This window comes from Manacus vitellinus, unplaced genomic scaffold, assembly GCF_001715985.3.
Source record: "Manacus vitellinus isolate BGI_N305 unplaced genomic scaffold, ASM171598v3 scaffold_64_pilon, whole genome shotgun sequence".
Taxonomy (NCBI): Eukaryota; Metazoa; Chordata; class Aves; order Passeriformes; family Pipridae; genus Manacus; species Manacus vitellinus.
Window position 1 is genome coordinate 1,460,162 of NW_021940718.1, and position 15,943 is coordinate 1,476,104.

The 15,943-nt window shown below is 52.4% G+C and overlaps 1 protein-coding gene across 15 annotated transcripts in view; it reads right to left on the reverse strand.

The window, feature by feature from the left end:
• The window catches only part of PTPRS (protein tyrosine phosphatase receptor type S), a 163,081-nt gene that overhangs the window by 18,689 nt on the left and 128,449 nt on the right, over nucleotides 1–15,943 (reverse strand). For 5 of the 15 annotated variants that reach the window (XM_029963832.1, XM_029963830.1, XM_029963828.1 and 2 more), the window contains 9 exons: nucleotides 12,829–13,419; nucleotides 12,044–12,141; nucleotides 11,109–11,362; nucleotides 10,618–10,711; nucleotides 10,194–10,409; nucleotides 7,580–7,737; nucleotides 6,601–6,612; nucleotides 4,737–4,849; nucleotides 2,300–2,347 (listed from right to left, as the gene is read on the reverse strand). In XM_029963832.1, coding sequence (XP_029819692.1) covers nucleotides 2,300–2,347; nucleotides 4,737–4,849; nucleotides 6,601–6,612; nucleotides 7,580–7,737; nucleotides 10,194–10,409; nucleotides 10,618–10,711; nucleotides 11,109–11,362; nucleotides 12,044–12,141; nucleotides 12,829–13,419 — 1,584 coding nt within the window. The remainder of the gene's footprint in view (nucleotides 1–2,299; nucleotides 2,348–4,736; nucleotides 4,850–6,600; nucleotides 6,613–7,579; nucleotides 7,738–10,193; nucleotides 10,410–10,617; nucleotides 10,712–11,108; nucleotides 11,363–12,043; nucleotides 12,142–12,828; nucleotides 13,420–15,943) is intronic. The other 10 variants (XM_029963841.1, XM_029963840.1, XM_029963839.1 and 7 more) reach the window with 6 other exon arrangements.

A 15,943-nucleotide genomic window follows, 5' to 3' on the forward strand; every position in this document is an offset into this window, starting at 1 on the left:
TAGTCTGCTGGGGGTCAGGGCAGGAAGTTTCTCCTGGAGGAAAAGCTCTCAGTTCATCTCTTGCTGTGCTGTCCCACTGCACCTGGAGAAGGATTTCTCCACCTGGATGGGGGGAGGCTGCTGTCCAGTCCATCCCAGTACCACAGCACCGATGTGGACTGGGGGAGTTGGGAGGAGCTGGTCCTCTCTACATCTGTGTGGGACTGGAAGGCCAACCTGGCTGAGCTGCTCCAGATCAGAGACCATCAAAACAGTTTAACACCATCAACACTTCCCTCAGGGTCAGTCCTTCTGCCTCTGGAAGTGAGGGCTGAGGGGGGCAATGAACACACCTTGACCTGGAGCCTCAGGGCAAAGCCAAACCCTACCCAGAGCAACTCCTGGCACCTCAATCAGCTTTTTCCAGACCCCTGGGAGTCACTGACTCCTTCCCCCAGGCAGCTCCCAGCCCAGCTGCCACCTCCTGACTCCAAAAAGCCAGAGATTATGTGCTGAGAAACACAGCATGAAGTCCCAAGTAATGGACACAGAGGTTAAAAGGAAAAAATAAATGCTCAGAAGCCCCAGTAATAATGAGCAAGAAAAAACCTCAGACTCTCCTTGGCTCAGGAGTCCTGGAGCAACATGTGTTATTCCCTCTGAGCCAGAGGCCTGCATGGGAAAGGCCCACTGTGCCAATCTGGAACGAGGAGTCACATTCCTCTCGAAGGAATTTCACAAGTTTCCTTCATAAAAGCTCCAGAAAAAAAAAATCTTCAGTGTGACCAGCTCCTGAAAACCAACCCTGCCCTTTGCTGGGGAACATCCTGCTTCCCCTCCAACCTCCTGTGCACTGGCACTGGCTGGGAGCACATGGGAACTTGCCTTGTTTTACTGCTGTTAAGGACAGAATCTCCTTGTGGGATTGATTTCTAGGGCTTTTTAGAATAAAAGGAGACCAGAAACCTCTGCAGCGATAAACACTTCCCTGGTCAAAATGCCAAGTGCATGGGGGCTCCATTAAGATCCAGGAGTTTAGTATTAAATGAGGTAGAAGCATTTCCAGTGGCACCAGCCCTGCTGCTGTGTCAGCTGAGCAGCTGCTCTTTGCTTTAATTTAATAACTCATTTTAAGGTATGAAGGGAAATGGCTCACAGGTTCCTCTGCTCAGTGGCCTCGGGGCTACTGCAGGGAACTCAGCCAGGGTGGCAGTGGGAGCCAGGAAAACACACACAACCTCCCTGTTACAATAATGGGGGTGAGAGGAGGGTGGCAGCAAACTGGGACAATAGTGACAGGAGTATTCCATACCAGAGAGACCAATATTTGGACTGAATTATTCAGGAAAACATCCCAGCTCTTGCATCTCTGAGCACAAGCAGCATCTGTGACTCTCCAGCTGAAATCTCACATCTACTTCCCTGCCCAGTATTAAAAAAGAAGCCCTAAAAAAAATCCAGCCCAAACCACCCAGCAAGGCTGGGATCTTGGCTCCTAATGGGATGAAGCCTTTCCGAGCCAGTCTCATCTAACATTTCAATCACTTGAATCTCTCTAATCTTATCACAAAAGACTTGATTCTTTGTGCACCAGCCAGAAACGTCACCCTAACATCTGTTCCACGGGCCAGAGCCCGTTTATCCCACAAAGTCACCGTGGCACTCTGTGTGAAACCGGGGGGGTGGAGGCCTGTGGAGTGGCCTCTGCTCTTTGTGCTCCTGGAACAAGTCAGTGCCAAGGAACAGACACCTGCCACAGATGGGAAACGACCCTTTTTTCCCCGTCTGACACGAGAAGGTGCCTGTGTGGCTCTTTCCAGAGGGAGGGATCATCAGCTGTGGCTCCCGTTTCTCTTTGCCTGCGTTACAAACACGAAGCACACACACACCCCACACTCACAGTGGGCCCAGGAACGAGAACAAGGGACATGGAGCAAGGGCTTCAGCAATGAAACATCTTCCACAAGGGGGTAAAGGCAGCCTGGGGAGCCAAGTCCTTCTCCTGGGACAGCAGAGAGACACCGGAGCACGGACAGCGGTGCTGCCACGGGCTCTGATCTCCTGCTGCCCCCCTTGTCCTGCCAGAGGCCTGATCTGGGATACTGTAAAACTGGAAGCGCAGTTCAGACAAACAGATGGCACAGAAAAGGGATGAGATGGGCAAACACGGCAGGGACACGGAGAATTCGGCAAAAAAAAAATCAAAGTATAGTAACAGGAACGGAACGAGAATCGGAAAGGAAAGCGACAGAAGAGAAAATAATAATGGGAGAGGGGGGAAAAATGAAACCAACAGGAACAAAAACACACAGGAACTAACTTTCCAAGTCAAACTCAGGGTCACTGAGAGGGCTGCTCAGACCAGAATCTGCAGAAAACAGTAAAAAATAAATAAATAAAAGATACACTTTTGTAAAAATTTCATGCTAATTAAAAAAAAACCAAAAATCAACATAAATCTAAAGAGGAAAAGAAAGGTATTCCTTGTGCTGATTAGGCTAGGACAGGATATCTAAGAGGTGCTATGATTTCCCCTCTCTGAGCTGCACGTTCCCATTCCCACGTCCCCCCTCTGTTTCACTGCTGGGGGCACAATGGAGGTTCTACCTGGGGTCACCTGGCTGCAGAAGAGCCTACAAGCCCCTTCTGAACCACAATATATTGAATTTAAAGGCCTTTAATTCAGACAGCACCTGTGGAGTCTTCCCCTGCAAACTGCACCACTGTCTCTCCATCACCACCAACACACTCCAAGCTGATTTTTCCACCCATTTCCATTTTCACCCAACGGTTTGCAAAGTTCTGTGGGAGGCAGGTGATCAACTCTCCCAAATCCTTTAAAACATTTGACTGCTTTACAAATTACAGAGCAGAATAAACCAGCCAGGTCAACTCCATGGCCAGACAGACTTGGAAAGGAAATGGCAGCATCTTCCTACAGCCAGACTGGACACAGGCAGTGCCTTTGGGATCTGCAGAGCCCTAATGCAGGTTTGCATGTCTCAGCTCCCTTTCACAGGCCTCTCAGACCCAGAATTCAGAGGCACAGCATGACCAAACCAGTGGGGTCAACAGAAGACTGGCTCACTCATCCATCAATCCCATTACCTGATGGAAGCACCCTGAGCTGACTCTGCTGTCCTGTGGGACAGGGGGGAATTCTCAGTCAGGGAAACACATGAACCAGCACCTCCAGCTGCTTCTTGGCACCAAGACCAAGCAAGACCACAAACTTTTCTCTTTATTTTTGCCTCAGCATGGGTTTTTCACCTGGGGGAGTGCAGCTCTTTCTCTTGGGTCCCTCACCTCCACCTGGAGCACCCAGAAGCCCATGGAATGCTCCCAAAGGGAGCTCCTGTGTGCACCCAGGATAACACTGTGCCCAGACAAGTGCAAACTGCTGCTGGGCTGCAGCTGGGGACACTCAGACACCTTCAGACTCCACTGCAAGAGCAGCACTAAGAGCTGATTTAGGGACCTACCTGTGCTGAACTGCTTTGCACTCGGTCCCTGCAGGCTGCACTGAACCCACTGAGCAACATTCCTAAGCTTGGGCTGATCCCAGTGGGTTCTTCCTAACTCATTTTGATGTGAACCCCTCAGCTCAGTGCTGTTCCATAGATCCCTGCCCCCTGGGTACCTACTGCCAACCTCACCCTAAGGAAACTCGGACAACGCTAAGGACAGGACTGGGATGGGAAGGGCAAACAGGAGCTACAGAAACATTATTAACGAGCACAAACCAGCAAAATAAAAATACAAACAAACTGAAAACAACAGCCAGCCCCCAAAAAGCACAATAAACTCCCTTCCAAATCCTCAAGCACCAGGAACTCGGAGGCAGAGGTGTGGGCAGGCGCTGGTTGGCTCGCCCAGTGTCCATCTGCGTGAGGCTGTGCCTGGGCCGTGTCAGTGGTGGCTTTGCAGAGGTGCCATGCAGGCAGCTGGGACATGCATGGACATGGGGACACGTGTGTGTGGGAAGGAGGGTGCAGGGAACCTCCCTATCAAGGAATTCAGTGCTGTTATCCACTCGCCCCACAGCCGCTCCCAGTGACAGGCTGTCCTGAGCTGCTGTGGCTGCTCCATCCATTGTCCAAGGCCAGGCTGGACAGGACTTGGAGCAACCTGGTCTAGTGGAAGGTGTCCCTGTCCACAGCAGGGGGGTGGAACTGGATGAACTTTAAGGTCCCTCCCCAACCCAAACCATTCTGGGATTCCACGACAGCATCTGCACCAAGCAAGGAGACGCTGCCCCGTCTGCGCCAAGCAACCAGCCACCTTTCCCCTTTCCCCCTGCACAGCCACGGGCAGGCCTGGCACCAGAAAGCACCAGTTCCAAATGTGGCTGGAGCTCTGGGTGCTGGGCAGCCTGCAGTGCTCCACCTCACCACCCCGGCAGCTCCCAGGGTGAAGCACAGGGTGCTCTGGCACGTCTGGCACAGCCACAGCTCTTGCAGCTGTGTCCTCAGCCCAGAATGCACCAATTCACCTGGGAATCCAGGAAAACCCCTCTTCCCGCCTTGCCAGCACCGAGAAGAGCCTGTGCAAGGTCCTTGAGGCTCCCAGCAAAGGTGTCTCTCAGCAATCCCACTCAGCACAGACAAGGCTCGGGGTCCCTTGGCTGCACCCCAGGGTAGCACTGGGTCTCCAGGCAGTGCTGCTGCAGCCTTCAGCCAGGCAGCCTTAACCCAGGAAGGGGTTAAGGAAGGGGCAGGTGCTCCATTCCTGCCTTCCCAGTTAGCAGCCAGGGTTACCTGGAGTCTGGAAGTTGATGCGCCTCATCTCCACGGGGTCCTTGGGGTGGTGGGGGGCGATTTCCGCGTTGTTCAGGAGGCATTTCGTCCGGGGCTCCGAATCCTTCCGTTTGCTTTGGAACAAAACAAAACAAAACAAAAAAGAAACGGAGAAAGAACAGAAAGACAAAGCAGCTTAGCTCATGGGCCTCGTGCTCCCCTGGAGTTTTCTCAGCTACTGATGTTCAGACCTGAGCAAAGCTCCCGCCGAAAATCAAAGGTGCAGCCAAGGGTAAAAGTGTATGAATTGCATCAGAAAAGGGATGAGGTTTGGAAGGTTTGAGGGGTTTATAACGGCCCAGCAGCCCCTCAGCAGCTTTCAGGCAAGTTTGGAAGTTCCCCTCTTCTCACAGCACAGACAGGCAGCTGTGAACTCACACCTGCCTGCCCAGACCAGCCTCCACTGAACACTGCAGAGCTCTGCAAGCAAAAACCTTCCAATTCTGGCCAAGCCATTTTCAGCCTGAAAGAACCAGGGCCAACAGAATCATTTGGAAAAGTACAGAATCTCCTGGCCGTGACCTTGGACACAAAGCACTGATATTGCTGTTGGCTGCTTTAGGAGCTCTCAGAGCTGCCTTGCTGCAGACAGAGAAGTCAGAGCAGCAGTTTTCAATCGTTTTTGAACTGCAGAACCTTAAAAATCTGGGTTCAACAGTGTAGACACATCCTCTCCCAGCACAGCTGTGCCTGCTGAGATCCACCTCACCTCCTTGCCAGAACCCAAAGCCTGCTCCAACCTGCCAGCTGAGCTCCACATGGAAGTGCTTCCTAATATATTTTACTCCAAATGGGTTAGGTTAGCTGAGGCAGTTGAAAAGTCTTTGCTGACCTGGCTCATTCTCCTTGAAAAGAATTTGGAAGCAAAAGCCCAGTGTTGATCTAAAGATGTGATAACCTCTGGCAAGGGAACAGTTATGAACTGTGGGAGCAGAACTTCTCCAGTGAGCAGAGAACATGGACCCACACCCTGAGGCTTGGGAATGTGGTCCCAGCCCCTCCAGTAAGGTGGCTGTGGAGCTCTCACCTCTCCTGCTTAGGGTGCACAGAAGCCTCCAGTAATCTGCCTGCAGCAGTAATGGCAACTGCTTAGGTAGAGGGGAAGATATTCAGGACATTTTTAGCTGTCTCTTGATGTCATTAATAGCCAGAAGAAGTGGCATGAGCCCTGCCAGCACTGCATGGGGCAGCATTTTGGAATGACACCACTTTGCAGTTCAGGAGCAGTTTATTTTTGCTGCAGTTCTCAAACTGCTGTAAATAGTTCATGGACTGAACCCCTCAGTCACTTCCAATGAAAGCTCTCCCAGTCTTGGAAATGGTTGGAAATAAGTCTCATTTCTGCAATCATAAACAGACTCTGTTAGAAGCCCTTGGCTGAGAGGGCAAGAGCAGTTTCTGCAGTGGGGTGAGGACAGCTCAGCTGGTGAGATTCTGCTTCCAGTTCGAGTTCCAGTAGCTCAGGGACAGCCTGCATGGAGCAGCCAGACACGGAGAAAACCCACTTTCACCTCTGACTGCCACACAAATGAGAGTTTCTCTGCTCCATTAACCCACCACTTTATGAGCTGTTTACTGGCCCTGCTGCTCAGCCTGAGAAAGGGTTGTTACATTTAGCAATGGACAAGCAGGAGAAAGCTGGGCTTGCTTTCCTTTTTCTGCCCCAATTCAAACACAGTCCCATGCTAGCCTGAGACAGGCTTTCTGTAAGAACAGATCTAAGGGTAGGAATTGCACCAAAAAAGCCCCATCACCACAGACAGCAAACACTGCTTAACACACAGCAAGAAAGAACCTGAATAAATGGCAAATCTGGTGCTCTTACCTGTCTGGCTTGCTGTCCAGGAAAGCAGTAAGTGGAGAGAAGACAAGACAAGACAAATGTTCAGGTTAGAAAGGACTTGCAGAGGAAAAGGGGAAGCATTTGCTCAGCTCTAACCCTGGCAGCACAGGTGGGAAGGTGGGCCCAGCAAAGATCACCCAATTAGATCAGAGCTAATGGGCACCAACAAGGTGTCTCCTGAGTCCCTGAGCCCAGAGCAGCTTCACACCTGCTGGGCTGCAGAGGACACACCCACGTGCATAAGTGAACACACCTGTGCAGATCAAAGATGGAGCTGGGTTAGGAGAGCTCCCTCCACTCTGGGTATGAGATGTCCCAGCTAAGGACTTCCTTGTGTTGGCCACTGCTGCCATCATTTATTTTGCTCAGCTTCTGCTTCCCTTCCTGTCCCCTTCTATTGCACAGTGAGGCCTGTGTGTGTTCAAGGGACCCCCAGTTCTCATCCACATGCCACGAGCTGCTCAGAAAGCCAAGGGAAAGGGGTTGTTCCCTCCTCTCTCCTGCATACTCACACCCTGCTCTTGTCTCCCAATTCCAGCAGAAAACCAGTTCGAGAGGAGGGGAGGTCTCTGCTGAGCCACAGAAGGTCAAAGATGCCTTCTCTGCATCCCCCTCACTGTGCCCACACACAGAGAAAGGGGGGCCTGAGGCTGTGAGCAGCAATTCTGGAGGAGGCAGGCAAGAGTCCTGACACACTCATTGCACATGTGTCTGTGAGACAAGCACAGCTTTCCTGAGAGTGCCACAAGGTAGATTCTGAAGCAGCAAGTCCCTGCAACCCACTGCTAAATCCTCCTGTGCCAGGCACACCCTTCCATTCCGTTGTGCCTCAGGGCTCCTCTCTCCAGTGGAAGGATTTCCCTCAGCTGACCACAGCAGGACCAGGGAGGACATTCCCTTCAGGGACCAGGGCTGGGGACACTCAGCAGGGTCTGGGATCCGGGCAATGAGCAGCTCTTACTTTTTGTAGAGCAGGATGGCGATGACGATGCAGATGATGAAGACCACGGCCAGCACGGGCCCGATGACCCAGATCAGCCCCTCCTCTCCATCGATGATGGGCTGCGGGTCAGGGTTGTCCAGCTGGATGGGGTCGGAGAAGGGACTTGCAGCAAAGGTCTGGAAGACAGGGAAAGGTGGTGGAGCAGAGCTCAGAGGTGGAATGGGGACTGAGAACAGCAGGCAAGCACACAGAATTCCACAGGAGGAATTGCTAGAGAGGATGTGAGCTCTCTGCAGCACAACCCAAATAATAACAGGGAAAAGGCCATTCTCTGTGAGCATCCATATCATGGAATATCCTGAGCTAGAAGGGACCCCCAAGGATCATCAGTCCAACTCCAGGCCCTGCACAGACACCCCAACAATCCCACCCTGTCCCTCAGAGCGTTGTCCAAATGTTCCTGGAGCTCTGGCAGCCTTGGGGCCGTGCCCACTGCCCTGGGGAGCCTGTTCCAGTTTCCCTCAGGGGGAAGAATCATAGGACAGGGTATCTTCATCCTACAGTGCTCCAGGTGACACAGAACACTGAAGGATCACACTCATGTGAACTCTAGCCTGCTTTGGGCCTGTGGCTCCCCTCATGCTGCAGCCAGGAAGGTGCTTTCAGAGAACCAGTTGGCTGTGCCTCTGTTTCACCACATCTCTGGGCCCTTGCCATTGCCACAAAAAACCAAAAACTTTTTCCAAGCTCTCATGTAACCATCTGGATTTTGACAGTCAGATGGGATTACAGAGCGAGAGGGAAGGGATTAAAACAAGAATTAACGCTTGGTCTGGTGACTGAAAAAAACCACCCCCCACAATTAAATACAAATTAATAAAATGCAGTATGTTCTGTTCCCTCTGCAGTGAACTGGGCTCTTGAGGAGAATCAGAGGAATAGAATCTTGACTAAAGGGCATTGCTTGTTCTCAAGAGCACTGCAATCTGCCCATTCCAGGGAGGATGCATTCCCACCTTACAGAGAAACTCCAGAAACCAAACTGCACAGAGGAGCTGGCATGGCTGGTTTGGGAGAGGAGCCAGGGACAGGACAAGAACAGTGGCTCTGAGTCCTTGAACTCCATCAGCCCTGAGCAGACTGAAATACTGCTCCATACTTGGGAACTGCTGTGGATCCAGGCTGCTGTGAGAGAGAGTCTGCAGCACCTTGTTCTAAAGCAGAAATTACCACAAGCTGCAGTAATCCGATTGAGAAACCCATTCAGAAGCGTGTCAGCCTAAGCCTTTAATATCAAGTACACAACCAAATATTTATTGGGGAAAAAACCCTCTGAAAACCCTTAATTTCCAATAGCTCCCTGCTACAATTCCACAGGGGGATTTAAGAACAACAGAGCATTAGGCTGTTTGCCATTGTGCAGGAGGGAGGAGGCAGGTAAATATTAAAACAGTTGTTTTCATAAAGCCAAACACAGCCCCAGTGAAAGCAGCAGCAATGTTGCAGTGGTAGAGAGCACATGTAGTTTTCCATAAAAAAAAAAACAACTCCCCTTTGTGTGTGGTGGGAAATTTAGCAATGACCAGGGGGTGTGATGTGCTCCCAGAGCGGGATGTTTGGGGTCATTGTTCCGAGGAATTAAAGGACAGCCTTTAAAGGAAAAGGGGTCTGACCCAGGGCTCTCTGAACTCGAGTGTAAGTCCTGAGGGGACAGTTCAGTGCTCCTGCACATTCTGGACTCCAATTTGTAGCCACAAATATACAAGTCCTGCCCAGGAAGACTGGGGAAATCAGAGCTGCCTGTGCCATTGGCCTGGCTGCTTGGAAGAGCATGTTTGTGTAATGCAGCCACAAGCACAAGCACCAACAGTTCCAAGAGCCACATCCAAAAGCTTCACAGCTGGAGTGGAAGGTCTTTACAAAATAAAAACCTGAAGGATCTGCTGGGAGAAAGTTCTGGGGAATGCCAGGAGGGCAGCAGGGCTGCTGGCAGCTGCCATGGGAGCAGCTGCTGCCTCTGGTCCATGATGGGGATGAGGGGCACAAGGATCTGGAGAGGGCAGGGGAAAGCAGGCAGCACTTCACAGAATCAGAGAATATGCTGAGTTGGAAGGGACCCACGAGGATCATCAACTCCAACCCTCAGCCCTGCACAGGACCATCCCCAAGAGTCACACCCTGTGCCCCAGAGGATCATCCAAGCACTCCTTAAGCTCTGGCAGCCTTGGTGCTGTGCCCACTGCCCTGGGGAGCCTGGTCAGTGCCCAACCACCCTCTGGGGGAAGAACCTTTTCCTGAGATCCAACATAACCCTGCCCTGACACAGCTCCAGGCCATTCCCTGGGTCCTGTCCCTGGTCCCCACAGAGCAGAGATCAGTGCCTGCCCCTCCTCTGCCCCTGCCCAGGAAGTTGTAACTGCAGTGAGGTCTCTCCTCAGTCTCCTCTTCTCCAGCTGAAAAGACCAAGTGCCCTCAGTGTCCTCACACGGCTTCAAATCAAGGCCCTTCCCCATCCTCGTTGCCTCTGGACACTCTCTAAGAGGTTAATATCTTTCTTATATTGTGGTGACCAAAACTGCCACAATACTCAGGGTGAGGCCTCACCAGTGCGGAGCAGAGCGGGACAACTTACGGCCTCAGGTTCCTGCAGCACTGCCAGGATGAAGATGACATATTTCTGCCCCGGCTCCAGGGCTCTGTTCTCAAAGTTGTCGTAGTGTTTCATGTCCCCCAGGATGAAGTGGGAGGGCAGGGAGCGGAACCGGGCAGCGATGTAGGGCTTGGGGAAGTCCAGCTGTCGGGAGTGACGGAGGCTGCGGCGCCGGAGCCTGGCAATGTCCTGAACCAGCTGCAGGAGGCAGAGGAACGCTCTGAACCCCAAGAAGGGAGCGGCAAGGAGAGCCAATCCATCCCTCCCAGACTGCCCACACCTTGGCTACTCTGAATGTGGGGAGCAGGAACCCCAAAGGTCCCTTCCCAGCTCTCAGCTCACCATCCCACCCCTTACAGATGCTTGCTCTCTCCCCACAGCTGGCTCTGGTTTCGCCCACACTCACCTCCTCCAGGTCCATCTCCTCAGGGCTGCCCAAGGGGTTGAGGAACTGTCCTCCCCGGGACTTCCTCAGAGGCACCACCACAATGTAGAAAGCCCTAAGAGTTGGGAATAATCAGAAGAAATAGAAGGAACAGAAGGAATTAAACTCCTTCCACAAGCCACAGAAGAAGAGAGCGCACACACTGATGTAGGTTTGCCCAAACTGCCCCACTGGCTCAACCCAGCAAGCCCCTTATTTTTAATTTAGCAGAATTGTTATTCCTGGAAGGAGCTGGAATCAGTGGTCGCCCCATGTCTCCCTTATGTATTCCTTTTGCATTTCTTTGGCTTTCCCTGTTAGCTCTGGGAAGCACCTCCAAAAGGCAAGAGTCAGGAAAAGGCTGAAAATGGAGGGAACACTCGTGGGTTTGTACTGGGGCCTCCAGCCATCAGGGCTGAACCCCAAAACATGAACTGAGCACCCCCCCAACCAGCAGTTTAACAGGGACCTACTGGACAGGCACAGAGCTCTTCACATCAGGGAGAATCACCACCACGTTGCCATCGGCATCAGGCTTGTGGGTCACCTCTGGCTTCTTGGACAACATGTCAGCAGCAGTCCAGGCAGCAACGTTCTGCTGCAGCCCCCCCATGCTGTTGCCCTGGTTCATCAGCACGAAGTTGTAGAAGGTGCGGGGCCTCAGGTGGGTGATGAGTTTCTTGGTGGTGCGTCCGTCCACGTCCACGTGCAGCCCGTTGTACTGGATCTGTGGGAGGGGAAGAGGTTGTCCCATGAGCAAGGCTGATACTGCTCAAACAGCCAAACTCCTGCCCTTTCCTCCCCATTCCTTTGGTTTGCAGGGATCACAGGGCACTCAGCTGTGCCAGAGAACAGAAGCGTTTGAGTGGGGAGCTCTTGATCTCTTGTGCCCACTGCACGAGGCAGATGCAGGTCAAAGCCTTCAGATTCCTCTGGGAAGAGCAGTTTTTATCCAGAAATGAATATGGAAAATGGAAAAATTATTATTTAGGTTGGAAAAGACCTCCAAGATCATCGAGTCCAAGCTGTGACTGATCCCCACCTTGTCATCCAGCCCAGAGCACTGAGTGCCATGCCCAGTCATTCCTTGGACACCTCCAAGGATGGGGACTCCAAACCTCCCTGTTCAGCCTCTTCCAAAGTTTAACAACCCTTTTCATGAGGAAATTCTTCCTGACCGAAAAGTAACTTGTCTGGGGAAGCGAGGATTTGGTAACAGAGATGGGAATGCAACCCAACAGCCCTGATTTTCAGCCCACTTCCTTGAGGTAGTGATCAACCATTACCTGCCCATATCTGAGGCAGGAATCCAGAATTCTTGCCTCTTACAACTTCTTATTCAACCCAAAAGACAAGATTTCCAGGAAACTGGGAAGAAACACAGATCTGACTCCTGAATTCCACTTGCCTTGTATGGGGTAGGAGAGTTGTAGTTCTCAGGGAACTCCCAGCTCAAAAGGACGGATGTCTTTGTCACCATCTTCACCTTGAAGTTTTTGGGTAAAACTGCGGAGAAAAAAGTGAGGAGGAAGGGGAGAAAGGAGAAGAAAAGGCAGCAGAGGGAAGGAAGAGCAGGAAAGAGAAGGAAGAGAATGTCAGGCGCTGGAAGAGGGCTCTGCCAGGCTGGGTCTGGCTGCGGCTGCCGGAATGGAAGGGATTGTTCCCTCCTCCACACTGTGCTTGAGTTTTGCCAAGGTCCATCTCCCAGTGCTCCCTGTTCCCTTGCCTAACCCCAGGGAGGGCCTGTGGCTTTGCCCCCACACTTTTGGGCCTGGGTGGCTGCTGCAGGAACGAGGTGCTGGCTGGCTGAGCATGCTCAGGTGAGGAAACCCATCCCAGCTCACGGTCTGAGTGTGGTGGGTTTTTGTTGGTTTTTTTTTTTTTAGTTTTCTCTTTAATTTTGGCTGTTTGCAAAAGCTGAAGAAAAGGCTCTTCCCACCTGTGTGTAGCGACTGGCCCCCCCCTCCAGGTGCCAGTGACAGAAGGTGTCCGGACTTAACTTAGAAGAAAGTGGTAAAAGGGACTTACCTGGCACAAGGCAGAGAGGAGCGGAGGGACTGAGTGTGACACCACAATGCTTTGCATTTACTCACGAGCCTGGCTGAGCCTGGCCTGACCTCTCCAGCTCTCTTGCCTCCCGGCACCAGCCCCGGATACAAGGGGAGAGAGGGAGGAGAAACCGGTAAGTCCTACCTTGATCCAGCTGGAACGTCCGATACTGGACGGTCGGGCTGTAGGGCCCGGGGCCTTTACTGGTGTGAGCACGGATTTTAACATCATAGGCGGTGTTGGGTTTGAGGCCGTTGAGGGTGTACGAGTTCTCTGGGGAGGGGGGCAGGTCTTTCTCCAGCAGGTTGCCGGGAGAACCGGCTTCCCGGTAGGCCACGGTGTATTTGACGATGGCTCCGTTGCGCTCGGCCAGCACGGGGGGCAGCCAGCCGAACTGCACCGACATGGCAGTGACGTTGCTCGCCTCGAGGATTTGGGGGTAACCCTTGGGGATGTCTTCGGGGGTGGTGAGTTCCTGCACAGCTTCCTCCCCGAAGCCAGCCCGGCTTTTCACGGCCAGCTTGAACACGTACGTGGCGCCCTTGTGGATGCTGGGAGCCGTGTACTTATCCTCCAGCGCCGAGAACTCCAAGGTGGCCAGAGGGTCGACGTCCTTGCGGCCAAACTGGAGCCGGTAGCCCAACACCTGGCCTTCCGCGTCCAACGGAGGCTCCCACTTCACCAGGAGAGTGTTCTCCTCTGTCTGGTGCACAGACAGGATGGGCTTTCCTGGGACTAGGAGAGAGAAGAGAGACACCTTCAGCCAAAGGTGGGACAAGGGGAGAAGGGATGAAGAGACTCCTCAGCTGCAGCAACAGGGTCCTGAAGCCAGTGGCAGTGTTCCAGCTGGGCTCTGTGTGCCGTAGGGTGTTCCCATGTAACACAAGCTGCTCTCACCCACCTGTGCAGGTGGATGGTGTCTATCCAGTTTAGGAAATGAGGAGCACTGCCAACATGTCAGCTGTGAGGTACTGACACATTTCTGGATTTATTTTCTCTCCTGTGCTCAGGATTGAAAGATATGCACAGCTCCTCCCGTATCCCTGGACCACACACCCTCCCACTGCTGGGAAGAACAAACTCAGGAGTCCTGACTCCCAGCCTCCTGTCCCAGTTGCTTCCCAGAGCAGGGAAGAACAAACCTGGAGTCCCCAAACTCCTGTCCTTTTTCTCTCTCCCTCCATTACACAGCCCAACTCATGCAGAAAGAGACTGGAACAGATTGGCTCAGGCTGGGAAGTCCAGAGCAGCTGAGGGTGAAGTAATGAAGGATGGGGAAGGAAGTCTGGGCAGCCCCAGGTCCCAAGCAGCAGGCACAGGGCCAGCTCAGCGAGGCTGGCAGGCAGCTCATTGCCCAGTTGGGTACAGAAGGAAGCACAGAGAGTGGAAACAGAGCCCAAAATCTGTGCAAGGCAGAGGGCAGGGAGAGCTGCTGCTCCCTCTGTGTGGTTTTTCTCCTCTGGAGGAAGTGAGAAGCCCTCCAAGTGCTGGGGTGTTTCCAGCGAGCTCCTCCTTAACCTGTCAGGGAGCTCCTCCGCATTTGGGGGGATTTGGGGGAGCTCAGCAGTGCCATGTCTCTGCCTAATGAGCCCTGGCACTGCCTGACTGCCAAGCAAGCCCACAGCCACAGTTAAATGACACGTGCAGGCCCAGAGGTTCCCGAAGGCGGAGAAAGCAGAGCATTAATTCCAGCAGCTCACGCGTCATTGACACTCAGCTCCACTATTAGAGACATAATTCCCTCCTCTCCGCCTTGGTGTTTCTCCTGGTCGGGCAGGAGAAGGAAGAATGGAGTTGGGAGGGACCCCATCCTGCTCTCCCAGCTTAAGCCCAGCTGAGGGGTGAGGGTTGGAATGCTGGAGTGGCTGACAGAGGGAGCAGCGAAGGATGCAGGGTCCTGACAGGGAAAAACTGGGGAACCCCTTCTGTCTGATGCCTCCACTGACACCTGAACACGAGGATGAAGGTCTGTCTCTGAAACAAATGCTTTACTCCTTCCAAACTGCCAAAGGATGGCTAGGCAAGGAGCTGGGAGAGGCAGCCTCCTCCCTTGGGAATGCCCAAGGAACACATTAAAGAGAAAAACAACACCATTACCTTTATGTTTCAGTTTTTATCACAAATGTTACTATAATCAGCTGAGCCTGAAAGTATTACATCTGCACAACAAATATTGTTTGGAAGGAAGGTGAAAAGAAAGCGCAGTGGGGGGAAGTGTTTTATTTTGCAATTGGTTTGGACAGTAAAGGAGAAAATTGGATGTATTACTGTATTTAAATTCAGCCCCCAGCCCTGAATGATAAAGAAAGAAATCTCTCCTCTCAGAAGGTGTATTGACTCAACACTGCAAAGAAGGTAAGAATGTTACAGAGCCATTTGGAAGATTTTTTTTTTTAAATAGCTATTTCAGATTGGGGGAAATTGAGTTTTGGGTAATAGCTGCTGTGCTGGAGAAAACATCTCTCTGTGACAGATCACCTGCACTGCAAATCCTAATGGGGAGAGATGAGGGAGGGTGACAAGAGAGACTGACAAGGGAGCAAGGCAGAAAGGCTCTGAGAGAGGAAAATGGAAAGGCTGGAGAGCTTTGGGAAGAAGGAAAGGAGAGAACTAGTGAGGAGAAACATGGGCATGGCTGGAGGGGAAGGAGAAGAGGGTGAGTGAAGCAAAAGGCTTCTCACAGCACAGTGACACTGCAAGGGGTGAGCACAGGAGCCTGAGGGCTGGCACCAAAGGTGACACCTGCAGGAGCTGTGTCCTGGAAAGCAACCTCCCTCTCCTGAGAACCAGTCTCTGAACTGGGCAGGGGAGGCAGGAGGGGAGAGAAAGGCTGAAATCCCACCCACTTGTCTAAACAAGGACATGAAACGAGATGGGGATGTGAGTCAGGGCAGGGAAAAGGCAAGAACAGGGAGGGCACTGGCAGCTCCAGCCCTGTGTGTTCCAGGAAGGGCTCCCGAGCTCTCTGTCCTGCACACTGGGCTGAGTGTCTGAGCTGCCTCTGGAGCATGGACAGAGGTTTCCAGCTTAATTCTGCAGTGCTGGCAGAGGCCTTAAATGCCTGCAGAGGCACAGCAGTGTTCTCCCAGAAACAAGGGATGATGTCAGTTTATGCAGCTGCTACAGGCAAGGTGAAGACAACAGCTCCAGAACTAAGAAGTGAATAAACAGATTATCAGGGTTGGGAAGTTACAGACAGAGAAGTGTAAAGAGGAGAAAGCCCTCACTTGAAAGCAAGAAAAAAAGAAAGAGCATGAGC